Raw genomic sequence first — 12828 nt, 5'->3', positions numbered from 1 at the left:
GTCTGCCTCTGTTTCTCTTTCAAGCTCACGCTGGGAGAAATACTCAAAATTCATGCACTGTTCCACACTCAGCTCGTACAGTATCTGTGTTGTGTCGTATATTAACATGACTTGTGTTTTCTCTCAGTTTTTCAAAAAAGAACAAATTTGTTTCCACGCAGGTTTTTAGTCCTCGTGTACATGAGTCGTTAAGATAATTAATGAGGAGATGAAAAGCACCAGGAAACAAAGTGAAATCACGACGGTTGTAACACTTCCAACTCCTCCAATTAGCAACAAGTTACTAATCACCTGTTTCACCCTGTACATGCTCAATTTAGACATTATTCCACATGTGAGGAAGCAGCACCCCATTGGCAGACGGAGACAGTTTTGATTGGATAAAATAGTTTTGAAGTAAGAAGACTACACATTTTTTTATACATTTATTCTTCATAGAAGAGAGAAGACTGCCTGCTTAAATCATGATTTTCTTGCAACATGTCATAGCTGAGGCAAATGCAGAGACTGGTTGCCAAAAGACTGCCCCAGACGGGAACGTGCATGGTTTTGCATGAATTTACCTTGAAAACAACTCTGTCTCATAGCGTGGTGAATGTGCAGGTCACAACTTGTCCACCAGAGCGTTTTGGAGTTGTTGGATTGTGTATTTGATGAGCTTGATGAGGGAAACTCATCTCGGTACTCGGTAGCGTAGCTCTGAGCAGCTCACGGTTCTGCTCCGCCGTTCTAAAAATAGCTTGCACCGACAATTAAAGGTAATGAACCTACTCCTAAATCTATAGGGATTATGGCAATGGGCCAATTTGCCAAAATGTTGAACTATCCCTTTAACATTTGACTCCCTGTGTTTGAGATTAAACTGAACCGTTTTTGTTTGTGTTGCACAGGTAGCAGCTGCAGCTTTTAATAGCAGACACATGTAACCAGCTTGTGTTACATTTTAAACACAGTGGATTGAAAGGGCTTTGAGATACAGACCAAAATGTCAAACACACAGTGACTCTGACATATTAGGATAAAACCAGCACCTTCAGTCACAACACACAGACAATAGCTGTAAAAAAACAGACAAATTCAGATGCGTTTCTTCAGACGCTCCTCCAACATGGATGTGCAGATACGGCTGCATGAGCTCAGAAGCAGCAGCACACACACACACACACACACACACACACACACACACACACACACACACAGATGTAGGAGCTTCCTCCTCTGCAAACACTGAAGCAGGTGGGTGAGGTGAAGCATAATGACAGAGTAATGAGTTGAGGAAATTTGCTCTAAGAGGATCAGCCAGCCAGTGAGGAGGGGAGAGGGGGCAGGGCTGCTAATATCTGACTGATACACCTAAAATTATTTATTTTTTAAAGCTCTTACTGGTCTCTTACCATCTTATATTAACTCACTAGTATCTTTCAATGCAGGTCTTTAACTCAGGCCTACACGCTCAAAAGACTGGCTCACACTGTAGGTCCCCTCTATTAACACCGAACTTGGAAAGACCAGCTTCTCTTACTGTGCACCTACAACCTGGAACACTCTGCAAAATCATTTAAAACTTACCTCACTTTTATCAATAGGACAATTTAAAACCATAACTGCATCTTATTTTACCTCCAACTGCTTGTGCTTTTAACTATGTTTCAATTTACCCTAGTCACCTTTAAATTCTGGTATTCTGTTATGTTTTTGTATGTTTCAAATGTCTTGTCTTCTGTCCTTATATGTTTTGTGTTTCATCTCGACTATATTGTAAATGAGGTTACTCCTCAATATATCTCCCAGTTTAGATAAAGGTTATGAAATGAAAACTACTGCTCTAGCTTTCCCTAGGACCACAGACCGGTCCGAGCGGTGCACCGTTTTTAAATGTTGAGCAGCTCCGCCGCTTGTTCATGGTGTTTATCTAGGTCAGGGTCATGGTGGCACCACATCACACAGAGAAGCCCATATGTCCTTGTGTTTCCATCCTCTCTGGAGACGTGTCGAGGTTCCCTCCTCGACGAGCGGCGTTGTCTCGGTTTCTCGGGGGGGTTGGCTCTCAGTGAATCAGGGCCACAGCTGTGGGGAGATGGAGACATGAAGGGTCGGTCCTCGAACTCAACCGGCGAGCAGTCCTCCTTGTCCTTGACCACTGAGCTTTTCAATTCTAAACACAGTGTGTGGAGATTGAGTGGACGGCGAAATAGCCCAGTGGAAGAGCAGAGCAGCTGTCTTGTCTTGTCTGCGGTGACAGAGGTGGGTCAACAGACGCAGTCGGCCGTTCAGGCCTCACACGTTTTCTGCTTGTCTGTGTTGAGGCAACATGCTGCAGGTGATCGCTGCCTCTGAACCTTTGCTGCTGCTGCTGGGTTAACGGGCTTCAGGAGCAATTCTGACCTCAGTGAGTCTGCAAATGGAGTCGAGAGCTCTTATAAATGTATTGGTCTTAGTCCTAACATTAAGAGATCACCTTGACATCTTTAATGATGTGAATAACACCTTGTTATTCATGGATAAAGCTGTAGTCAGGAGATATGAGACACCCGCTCATTATAAACCCTCTATTATGATGGTTTTTGGTGGTTGAAGCAAAAACAAGTCTGAGGTATCCAAGGTGTGTTGTGTCTCGTCCAGAATATGAAGGAGTGCTAGTCTTTCTTCGGTGTGTTTTATCCCATGTTTGAAACACGGCAGGGAACATCATCTGCTGCTGCTGCTGCTGCTTCTGATGATGATGAAGATACGAGCTACAGCACTGAGCTCTAAGAAGCAGCTGCCAGGAGCTGGTTGCAAGTCAAGCCAAGGACAGACGTTGAATATGATCAGCCTGAACTGAGATTTACACATAAACTACTTCTCACATGTAGGCGTGTTTTTCTCTGCAAACTTCACCAGCCACCTGACGAAGCTCATTTGCTCGTAGCCTGTCTGAAGACAGTCGCCAAACAGCAACTGGGTCCTTTCTTGGTGGAGTTTACATGTTCTCCTTGGTTCTCCAGCTTCCTCCTACAGTCCAGAGGGTCAGACACGTACATTTGATTGATTGATTTTTTTGGTGAGTAGCCTATAGGTTGTCCTTAGGTGTGAATGTGAGTGTGTGAGGTTGGATCTACGTGCAGCCTATGGATGGATGGATGTCAGTAAAGTTAGACGATGTGCTCAATAACATCCGCAAGTTCAGAATGTATTTGTTTACTCCCTAGACATCTACAGACCTTGAAAAACAGACTGCATTTCTTTATGTGTATACAAGAAAATAAGAGTAGGACATGTATAAACAATGATCGTCAGCTGTTCTGAACAGATCCTGAATATGTTTGCTAAAATATTTTCTAGCTAAAAGTTGACGATGCAAACAGATTTTTATAAATCCGTCAGTCTGACACTTGTAGTAACCGAGGAGTTCTCAAGGATTTTATGCACAGACTCACTCACGGATTTATGAATGGGTGCTCGGTTGCAACCCAGTCCTGATGTATAATTGATGCATACGCACAAAAACACACAACCAGAGCAGCTGGCTAAAGCTAATGCTGCCTCACACAAGGTCAGGGAAGGGAGGAGTTGTCGCAGTGTTATGAGTTTGAGTCTCATGCTAAGGTTAGCTTGATTTCCAGAACTCATAGCGACTAATCAGCGCAGCAACACTTAATTTTAATTTGGTGGTTTAATCTACAGTCTGGGTGCCACAAACAATAACTTCTGTCCTGAGTGAGGCTGGCAGCTCTGCTCTGGCATTTAAAGTCCTCCTCCAACGATCCTTTTTGGTTATTTTAAAGCATTCTCTGTGGTCTTTAAATTGTGTTTATGAAGTTTTTAGCCAAAATCACAAATCCTGTGCCATTTCCCAGGGCTCTCCTTCTGCACAGCACCAGCAGCCCATTAGCAATGCACCTCTGAGTGGTGGGCGGAGTCTGCGCCGCTCTGCATCCACCCAGCGTTGGTTCACAGCAATTTGAAGGCAGAAAAACTCAAAAATGCAATTTTGCACCTACTTTTCCGCTGATATGTCCTCTAACATCAGAAAAACGCCACAGGAACATGTGAAAAGCACGAAAAACACGATTTTCATCGGAGGGGGTCTTTAATGAAATTCAGCTTTTCTTTCTTTTTGTGGTTTTTGTTTTTGTTTTGTTTTTTACCTTACAGGAGTAAAGACTGAGCCTGAGCTCAGGAGAACCGTTGTTATTGTTCAAACCGGGCTTATAATAAGACCGGCTCCTGGGCTGTTTCATCAGAGGTAAAGCCTCTGGTAAAAGGACGGAGAAGCTGCAGCGAAGACGGACATTACCGACTCTTCCATAGAACGACGGTAGCAGAGGTCGTCCGCTAATCGGAAGGTCGCTGGTTCGATCCCCTGCTCCTCCAGACTTGTGTCCCTGGGCAAGATAACACCAAAGTGGCTCTGTATCTGTGTGTGTGATGATAGAAGTCGTTGCCGTTGTGCTTTGAGCTCTGTATCAGAACAGTTACCGCAGGAATTGAACCAGGGACTTTGATATGAAGCTGTGAAACGGAGGAGAGGAGATTTAATTGTCGTCAAACCGCGCGACCTCTTCTTCCCAAAGAAGTGACGAGCCGTCGCTGTCTGTGTGTCTCTCAGCAGCCGCCACACTGACCTTGTCTTTGGGTGACAAACTGGACGCCTGACATCTTATTTTGCTCTTTTCCTCTGTCGCACAAACACAATAATACATTAACACACACACACACACATATTCAAACACATGCACACAAATTGCTGCAGCGACAGTTAGTGATATGCCACACACTGTCTCATCAAGACTTACAATACACACACATTATAGAGGCAGATTTCTCTGGCAGGTGGACCCACACATGCACACACAGACACACACGAACAGGCACACACATAGGTGTCTAGTGGTGAGGTTGTGGGGACAGTTGATCCCCAGACAGATTAGGTTTCAATCTAAAATCTCCTCAGGCCAGCCCTGAGATCATGTGCACATACACACACATACACACACTCTCTCGCACACAGAGATCGCACACACACACACACACAGCTTTAAAGTCCCAGACATTGGACAGACAGAAGTAACTACTACTAGTTGGAAAAACTCCAGAAGAGTCAAAGCATCAGAGCAGTGTTGTGAAGTGTGTATGAACACTTTTGTTTTAACTTTAGAGATTATGAATATTGTGTATTGGATAAATAGATCAATATTGGGTCGTTACCGTGGAGAATACTGGCCTAATTAGAGCAGTATAAGAAGTCAGCGAGGAACACCAAGCGCCTGTGGAGGAGACTTAGTTCAGCTCTATTTGTTCTGGAAGTCTCACTGAGATCAGGAGCTTGTTTCACTAACACATTACATACTTAGAGATCACAACGAGACGATTCAGTCACACAGAACAGTCATCAAACATTAAAGCCCCTTAGAGAAATTAGTCTTTGTTTTCCAGTTCACTCCATTACGGCACAGCAGCAGCAGCAGCAGCACAGCAATGGAAACCAATTCAGAGTCGGTGTGTGAGGAACCCAGAGAGCTGAGCTGTGATCTAGTGTCAAGGATTGGTTGTTCAGAGCTAAAAATAGTTTGAAATGAGAAAGTGACTGAACACCGGACGTTCATATCGTCAATTCATAGAAGTTACAATGGATTCTAATGGAAATCCAACAAAAAACACAACTTGTCTCCAGTCTGCTTCTGTTTGTATTGTTGTGTATCCCAAACACCAGTTATTCACTAAATGGCCCAATGAGGCATTAGGGCAAACAGGACGAAGTAGATTTACTGTAGTTTAGTTGCAGGGTTTTTTTTAGGAAACATTTGACCAAATTGGATTTAAAAATAGAACCAACCTACCTACCTACCAACCAACCAACCAACCAACCAACCAACCAACCTAATTACCTACCTACCAACTGCATCGACAGCCCTTTCCTGCATGTCATTCCCCCTCTCTGCCTCCCCATTTCCTGTCTTTCTATCTACTGTGTTATCAATTGAAAGGCAATAAAAAGCCCCAAAAAATACTTTAAAAAAAATCAATCAACCGATCAACAGATTGATCAATCAATCAATCTGTATTTGTATAGCACTTTCCATACAGGTAAGTGTTGTTAAAATTGCTTCACTGACGATTGTAGCTAAGCTGACCACGATTTCCAGTAGAAGTAGTAGACTTTAAAAAGTACAATAACAAACAAACAACAACATGAGACAATCAATAATCAAAGACCAGCTGCATGTTTAATGCACAATACTATTTTGAAACCACAATTACACAACAGTTGGTATCAGGAGTTTCCATTTATATGTTGTGATGTGTTTGTTCGTCATCAATTAAATCTAATGAAATCTATTGTAACTTCTGCTGCTTTTTGAAGCTGATTACAAGGCGCAGGAAGTGGGCTCTGCAGTCGTATTAGCATCGCTCAAGATCAATCTCCTCCTGTCCTTAGAGACGACTAAGTCCCACTAAAAGAATTTCATCAGTGAGATATTAGTGTCAGCCTTCAAACGCTCTGATTGATCTCACCTGACAGGCCAGTTGCACCATGCTGTCAGATCAATAACCTCCCTCCAACACAACACAACCGAGTAAAAACCTCCAGTGAAGGTGGAGGATTCTCTCCTCACACATCTTGATCAGATGAAACATGTTAAAGGCCACTGCTGTTTGATTATATAACAGCTGTGGACTGTTTTTTTTTCTTTTTTGCAGCACATTGCATTATTTATCCACTATGTGTCTTTTGATGTGCAGGAGCTTCCACTCTGCTTCTACAAGAACTCCTCTCATGAAAGAGATCCAGTCCTTGAAGAAGTCTTTGCTAGCCGTTTAGAAGTAAGAGGCCTGTTCGATTGTTAGTTGACATTGATGGGTTCTATAATGAAACACGGATTCAAGGGTTTACAAACATTTTTCACTCTGTCCTGCTGCTTTCTCTGGCTCTGTGTGGACTTTATTGTCACCAAGAAATTCCTGAATATGCCTTTACCTTGACCTCGTGGATTCGCAGAAATGATAAACACTCAAGAGCTTTGTCTTTTCCTGGAAGTTGCATTACCCTTTGTTCAGTTCACTATGTGCTTTATTGGCATGAATGGGAGGTGAACAATAGCCAGAGCATCAATAATACTTCTCAGTGATGAAGCTGGGTCTGATTATTTCTAAAAGTTGATTCAAGGATTGTCGGTTTGTTTGCTTCATGATTGAGGTTGTGATTCCTCCTGGACCAGATTGTCATTTGTCCAAGAATGGATTTTGATGAATGGACCCTTCAGTTTCTCGTAGTTTCATGGTGTTGTTTGTTTCTCTCACCGTATCCTCGGCATGTCAGATCATTATTATTTTTTATTTTTTTGTGCTGACAGAGTTTGAGGGTTTCTGCTGTCTCCAGTTTTTCTCTGACATTTTTGCAATTGTTGTCACACCACATTTCCTTTGTCAGTCCTTTCTCTAAATGAAAATCCAAGGTCTACATTGACGAAAATGTTTTTCTTTTACTTGCTGAGGTTTTATTTATTACTCATTTTACAACCATTTTTCTTCTTCATCTGTTCTTGCGCAGGTCCGACTACCAGGAGCTGCTCCACAACTCCAGTTTCTGCCTGGTGCCCCGAGGCCGACGTCTGGGATCCTTTCGCTTCCTGGAGGCCCTGCAGGTACCGTGACTCTTGGCTTTAAGCTTGTTTGGAAAATGTCACTGTACTGTACAACCCAGTGGTGTGCAGCAACTTTGGCAAGAACCATCTACACCAGTGTTTTTCAACCTTGGGGTTGGGACCCCACGTGGGGTCGCCTGGAATTCAAATGGGGTCGCATGAAATATCTAGTAATTAAAAATGTACTGATAAAAATATTCTATTTTAATTAAGTATTATTCTTTTTAAACACCACACACAATCTTAAACAACTGTATTCTATACTTTCACTTTCTCGAATATAAATCGAGTTCAAATAAAATGCGGCATATAAAAATTTCTGAACTGATGATCACATGACTGCATGCGATCGCGGGGTCGCCAGAAATTTGTGATGTCAAAATGGGGTCACAAACCAAAAAAGGTTGGGAACCACTGATCTACACCCTTATATCTGTGTAGGTTCTAAGTCAAGGTCATTGTAGTCTTTAAAGGGATAGTTCAACATTTTGGCAAATTCGCATATTGCCATAATCCCTATAGTCGTATCAGTAGGTTCATTACCTTTAATTATCGGTGCATGTTGTTTTGAGATCAGCGGGGCAGAGACGTGAGCTACTCAGCGAACACAATGGAGGTGAATGGTACAGGTCACCTGTCCCACATCAAACTCATCAAATACACAATCCAACAACTCCAAAATGCTCTGGTGGACAAGTTGTAACCTGCACATTCCCCACGCTATGAAATAGTCATTCATAATCATGTAACATTACAACACATGAAGGAAATACTCTAAACTACTTGTGCTTTTAAAAACACTCCGCCCAGCAGCCGTGTCTGGAATGATCTTAGCAACATGCACCGATAATTAAAGGTTATGACCCTATGACTATAGGGATTATGGCAATAAGCGAATTTGCCAAAATGTTGAACTATCCCTCTAAGAAGCCCATTTGCCAAACTTAAAGAAGTCTAATTGCCTTCGTTCTGGACTCTTATAGACTATCTAAACTTTTCATGACAGTAGCAAATCTCTTAAATCTCAGGGCCTGTCCTGTCTTATGATTTTTGTGCTGCTTGCTGAAAGTCTCGCCACCTTTCTTCACTCCGTCCTGGATGCACAGACATCAGGATTATTCCCTTGAATTGACAAAAAAAACATCAAACATGCAGTACAGAGGAAAAAATACCAGTGGTTGAGTGCGGTTATAAATGTATTGGTCTTTGTCCTAACATTAAGAGATCACCTTGACATCTTTAATAATGTGAATAACACGGTGTTATTTATGGATAAAGCTGTAGTCAGGAGATATGAGACACCTGCTCATTATAAACCCTCTATTATGATTATTTTTAACGTTTAAAGATGCTTAACATGTCTTAGCGTCCATCTTTGAAACCCACCATATGTGAGTTAAGTGTAGGTAAACAATATTAACTCCTTCAGGTCATTAAGTACTCAAAAACATGACACCACGTCTCTGTGGAATAGAGATTGGCTGTTTTGCTGCTGATTACTGGAAAGGGCTTATCAGACAGCCTGTGGAGCTCCAGCTGGCCACTGAAAGAATCAAACAGCTCCTTGGCCTCCTCCTTCCAACAGCTGATCTTATTACTATTGACAATCTGTCATCTTCCTGTCACAGAAAAGACCTGTTTCTGTAGATTCACCACAGGGAAGAGAAACGTTTACACAACGTCCTCAGACCGCAGATGTGTTCAGCTTTCATTAGCACCTTGTTTCGACGTGTCTCTCTGTTGTTTTGACATTAAGTATCTGAGTGCTCTGTGTTTGTCTCTGGATGAATGTTGTCGTGTCTCCACGCCGTCAACAGCCGGGAGCCAGAGGCACTTTGTTTTTGAGTTGTACATCCGTCCGTACGTCTGTATGCCTGTGTGTGCGTAACAACACGCAACATCTCAGTGAGACCTGGAGGGAGTTTCCAAAAATTTTGCACAGATATTCACATGAACTCTCAGATTATCTGGTTACATTTTGGTGGGCAAAGGTCAAAGGTCAAGGTCACTGTGACCTCACAAAATATGGTTCAGCCTTGCGAATGTGATACCTCAGTAATGCCTTGAGGTTATTTCTTCAAACCTGACAGACAATCACATGGAATCTTAGAGTGGTGGTCAAAGGTCAAGGAGAGTGTGACCTCATAAAACATGTTGTTAAAGGGATAGTTCAACATTTTGGCAAATTGGCCCATTGCCATAGTCCCTATAGTCATAGCAGTAGGTTTGTTACCTTTATTTGTCAGTGCAAGATGTTTTTAGAGCGGCGGAGCAGAGCCGCAAGCTGCTCAGAGCTACGCTATGGAGGCTAATGGGATTTCTTGGCTTCCCTCATCCGACTCATCAAATACACAATCCAACAACTCCAAAACGCTCTGGTGGACAAGTTGTGACCTGCACATTCACCACGCTATGAGATAATAACAGAACGTTACCAGACAGAGTTGTTTTAGAGGCAAATGCAGAGACTGTTTGCTGAAAAACTGCCAAAATGTTAAACTATCCTTTTAAAAACAATTGGTCGAAGATGAACTCCACTGTCAGTCAAACGCCCTTAGAATAATCTGACTTTTCATACGGCCTCCTCAGTGTAGATGTGAGGTATTAAGACTAGTTTCACTTGTTCTTGTTGTAGTTTTTTCCTCACTTTGTTGTTATATATTCTAAACTCAGTGCACACACAACAAAGTATCATTAGATTTCACCTACTTCCACCTCCAGGAGTAAACCGGTCCGGAGACTTCGCTAGAGAGATTTACATCCATGTTTTTTTTTCTCAGGACTTTGAAACTCTTGATTCCTGCAGACTCAGTTACCAGCCATGAAACGCTAGTGAACAAACACTGAGTTTGCAGCCTTTGTAAATCTCTAATAGATGTCTCTGGGCAGGTTATATGTTAACAAACAAGGTATAGCCTCCACCAGTTTCTTTTGTAGTCTTTTCAGCCACCTAATGGCCGCTCTTTTGTAAGACTAATGAGCAGGTAGAGGCTGAAGTTGCTGGTGATGTGAGGAAAAGATCTACTTGGGTAGGATGCACAAAGGAATAGATGGAATGAAAAGGGCAATACTTTCAATTAAACTTTTTTTTTTTAAAATGTGTAGCAATTATTTTAATGGTCTGTTTGTCAGAAGAAGGGACAAGAAGGGTAAAAAAAGAGGAGAAGTAAAAAGGCAGTTCCCCATCAGTTGACTCTGGAGAAGAGAAGGGAAAAAACAAAATACATGTACGAGGACAAGGAGAAAAGATAAGAAATAAATGGGGAAAGTCATCTCACAAAGCCAGACTAATCAAACCGGGGAGAATTTGCGTCGCCAGGTCACTGATCATGCACTCGGCATTTTGTGAATCTCCTTTAATCTCTCAGCTTCACTTGATTGAGAATCCAGTCGAACTTGAACTTTAAATGAAAATACCAGACTTATTGAATATTTCTTTCATCAGTGTCTGCCAACGCTCCACTACTTTAGACCACATACACAAATGAAGACTATGTGTTTTAAGTGAAAACAGAACCCATTGAACACACCGGATCATCTATCACATGGAAACTCATCATAAAATCATTGACATGTAACGACAGGACATAAACACTCATGGTTCGTTGTTCACAGTTTAATGTACACAAGGACATCTGAAGTGTTTATTAATGGACTTCTCAACAGCTATGACTCTCCAAGAGGGACACTAACACTCTTTACAAGAGGGACAGGTCATAAATAAAATGGTTCAGTCTTAAGCTTCTATCCAGATGGAGACACCACCATCATCCATCACTGGAGGAAACAAAGGTCTACTGTAATAGAGACGATGCACAAGTTAGAGAGAACAACTCAAATCCAGTTCCAGACAGGGATGTATGAAGGGAGGCAAAGGTCATGACACATGCAGCAGTAGGTAAGACATGTGACAGTGGTCAGGGGTGAGCGGTCAAGTTGCACACACACAGGTAAAAGTTATAGACAGGTTTTATGAGTGTGTTACGGAAATATATGTCTGCCTATATGTTGATGATGTTAGATAGATAGATAGATAGATAGATAGATAGATAGATAGATAGATAGATAGATAGATAGATAGATAGATAGATAGATAGATAGATAGATAGATAGATAGGCAGATTTCAGTATCAAGAATGACGTCCCATGTCACCTATAATGATGATGATATAATGGTGATGTAATATTTCTGATATACCGTAAATTCTCAAACAGATGCCTGTTTGGTTTGAGCAAATAAAAGCCGGTCTCAAAATCTGGGTCTATTTCTATTTTTTTTTCCCGCCGAACGCAGCCAAAGAATCCAAGCCCGTGGTCTGACCCGACCCAAGTTATAGTATGTATAAGTATATGTTTTCGGCCCGAATCCGGCTTGTCCGATCGTATTGTTCGGGCCAGGCCATCCCATTGAGAACTCCAACTGACCCAGGAAATAGCCGGAGCCTATATACAGTATATGGCTGGAGACACACGCATTAATTTAGAAGAAGTTTTATCTGTGCCGATTAAACTTCTAAATGATGCTGCTCCAGATCCGACTTTACATCTATTCCGTCTCTTTTAAACGGTAAGAAAAGAACGATTTGAGAGTATTTTCCATCTTATCTGAACATAAGATTTGTTCAAAATTAAATAAAAGCCTGTCCCATATAGACGACTGTCTCAAATATAAGATTTAAGCCTGGGCTTTATGGTATGCATTTTCTTGTAAATATCTCATTAAATGTATATATTACATTACATTACATATATATGCTACATATATTACATACATTACATTATTACATTTGTGCAGACACACAGTTTATTCTGTCCTACAATACAGTGCATAAATGAATTAATAATGTTAAAATCGTTATAATCACATAACGCTTCCTTTTTTTTTCTTTAACAACCCAGCACTATCAGCCTCGAAGTAAAAACATGGTACAATAGTTTTCATTAAATCCGCCTTTGTAGATATGAAACGAGCTTTGGTTAATTCTCATAACCATTAATTTAACAACTGTTCCATAATTTACCTTCAGATTAGTAATAATAAAACACCACTGGCTTAAAATATGAGACATAAAATATGTGAGATGAAAGAAATTATCCAGGAAACAGTATATTTTCCCTGTAAAGACGGTTTAACGGTGCAGTGGAGTGCACAGTCAACTCCTATCCATTAACCACAAAAGATGAACCGTTTAAAAAGCTT

The 12828-nt window shown here is 41.5% G+C and overlaps 1 protein-coding gene across 1 annotated transcript in view; it reads left to right on the top strand.

Moving 5' to 3' along the window:
* LOC146961325 (exostosin-1) overlaps positions 1 to 12828 on the top strand; it is a 264970-nt gene that overhangs the window by 191344 nt on the left and 60798 nt on the right. The window contains exon 3 of the mRNA XM_085770694.1: positions 7535 to 7628. Coding sequence (XP_085626820.1) covers positions 7535 to 7628 — 94 coding nt within the window. The remainder of the gene's footprint in view (positions 1 to 7534; positions 7629 to 12828) is intronic.

This window comes from Trachurus japonicus, chromosome 24 (assembly GCF_045865225.1).
Source record: "Trachurus japonicus isolate A0001 chromosome 24, Traja_1.0".
NCBI classification, from domain to species: Eukaryota; Metazoa; Chordata; class Actinopteri; order Carangiformes; family Carangidae; genus Trachurus; species Trachurus japonicus.
Note: the sequence above shows the minus strand (reverse complement) of the source record. Positions and strands in the feature narration are given on the sequence as shown.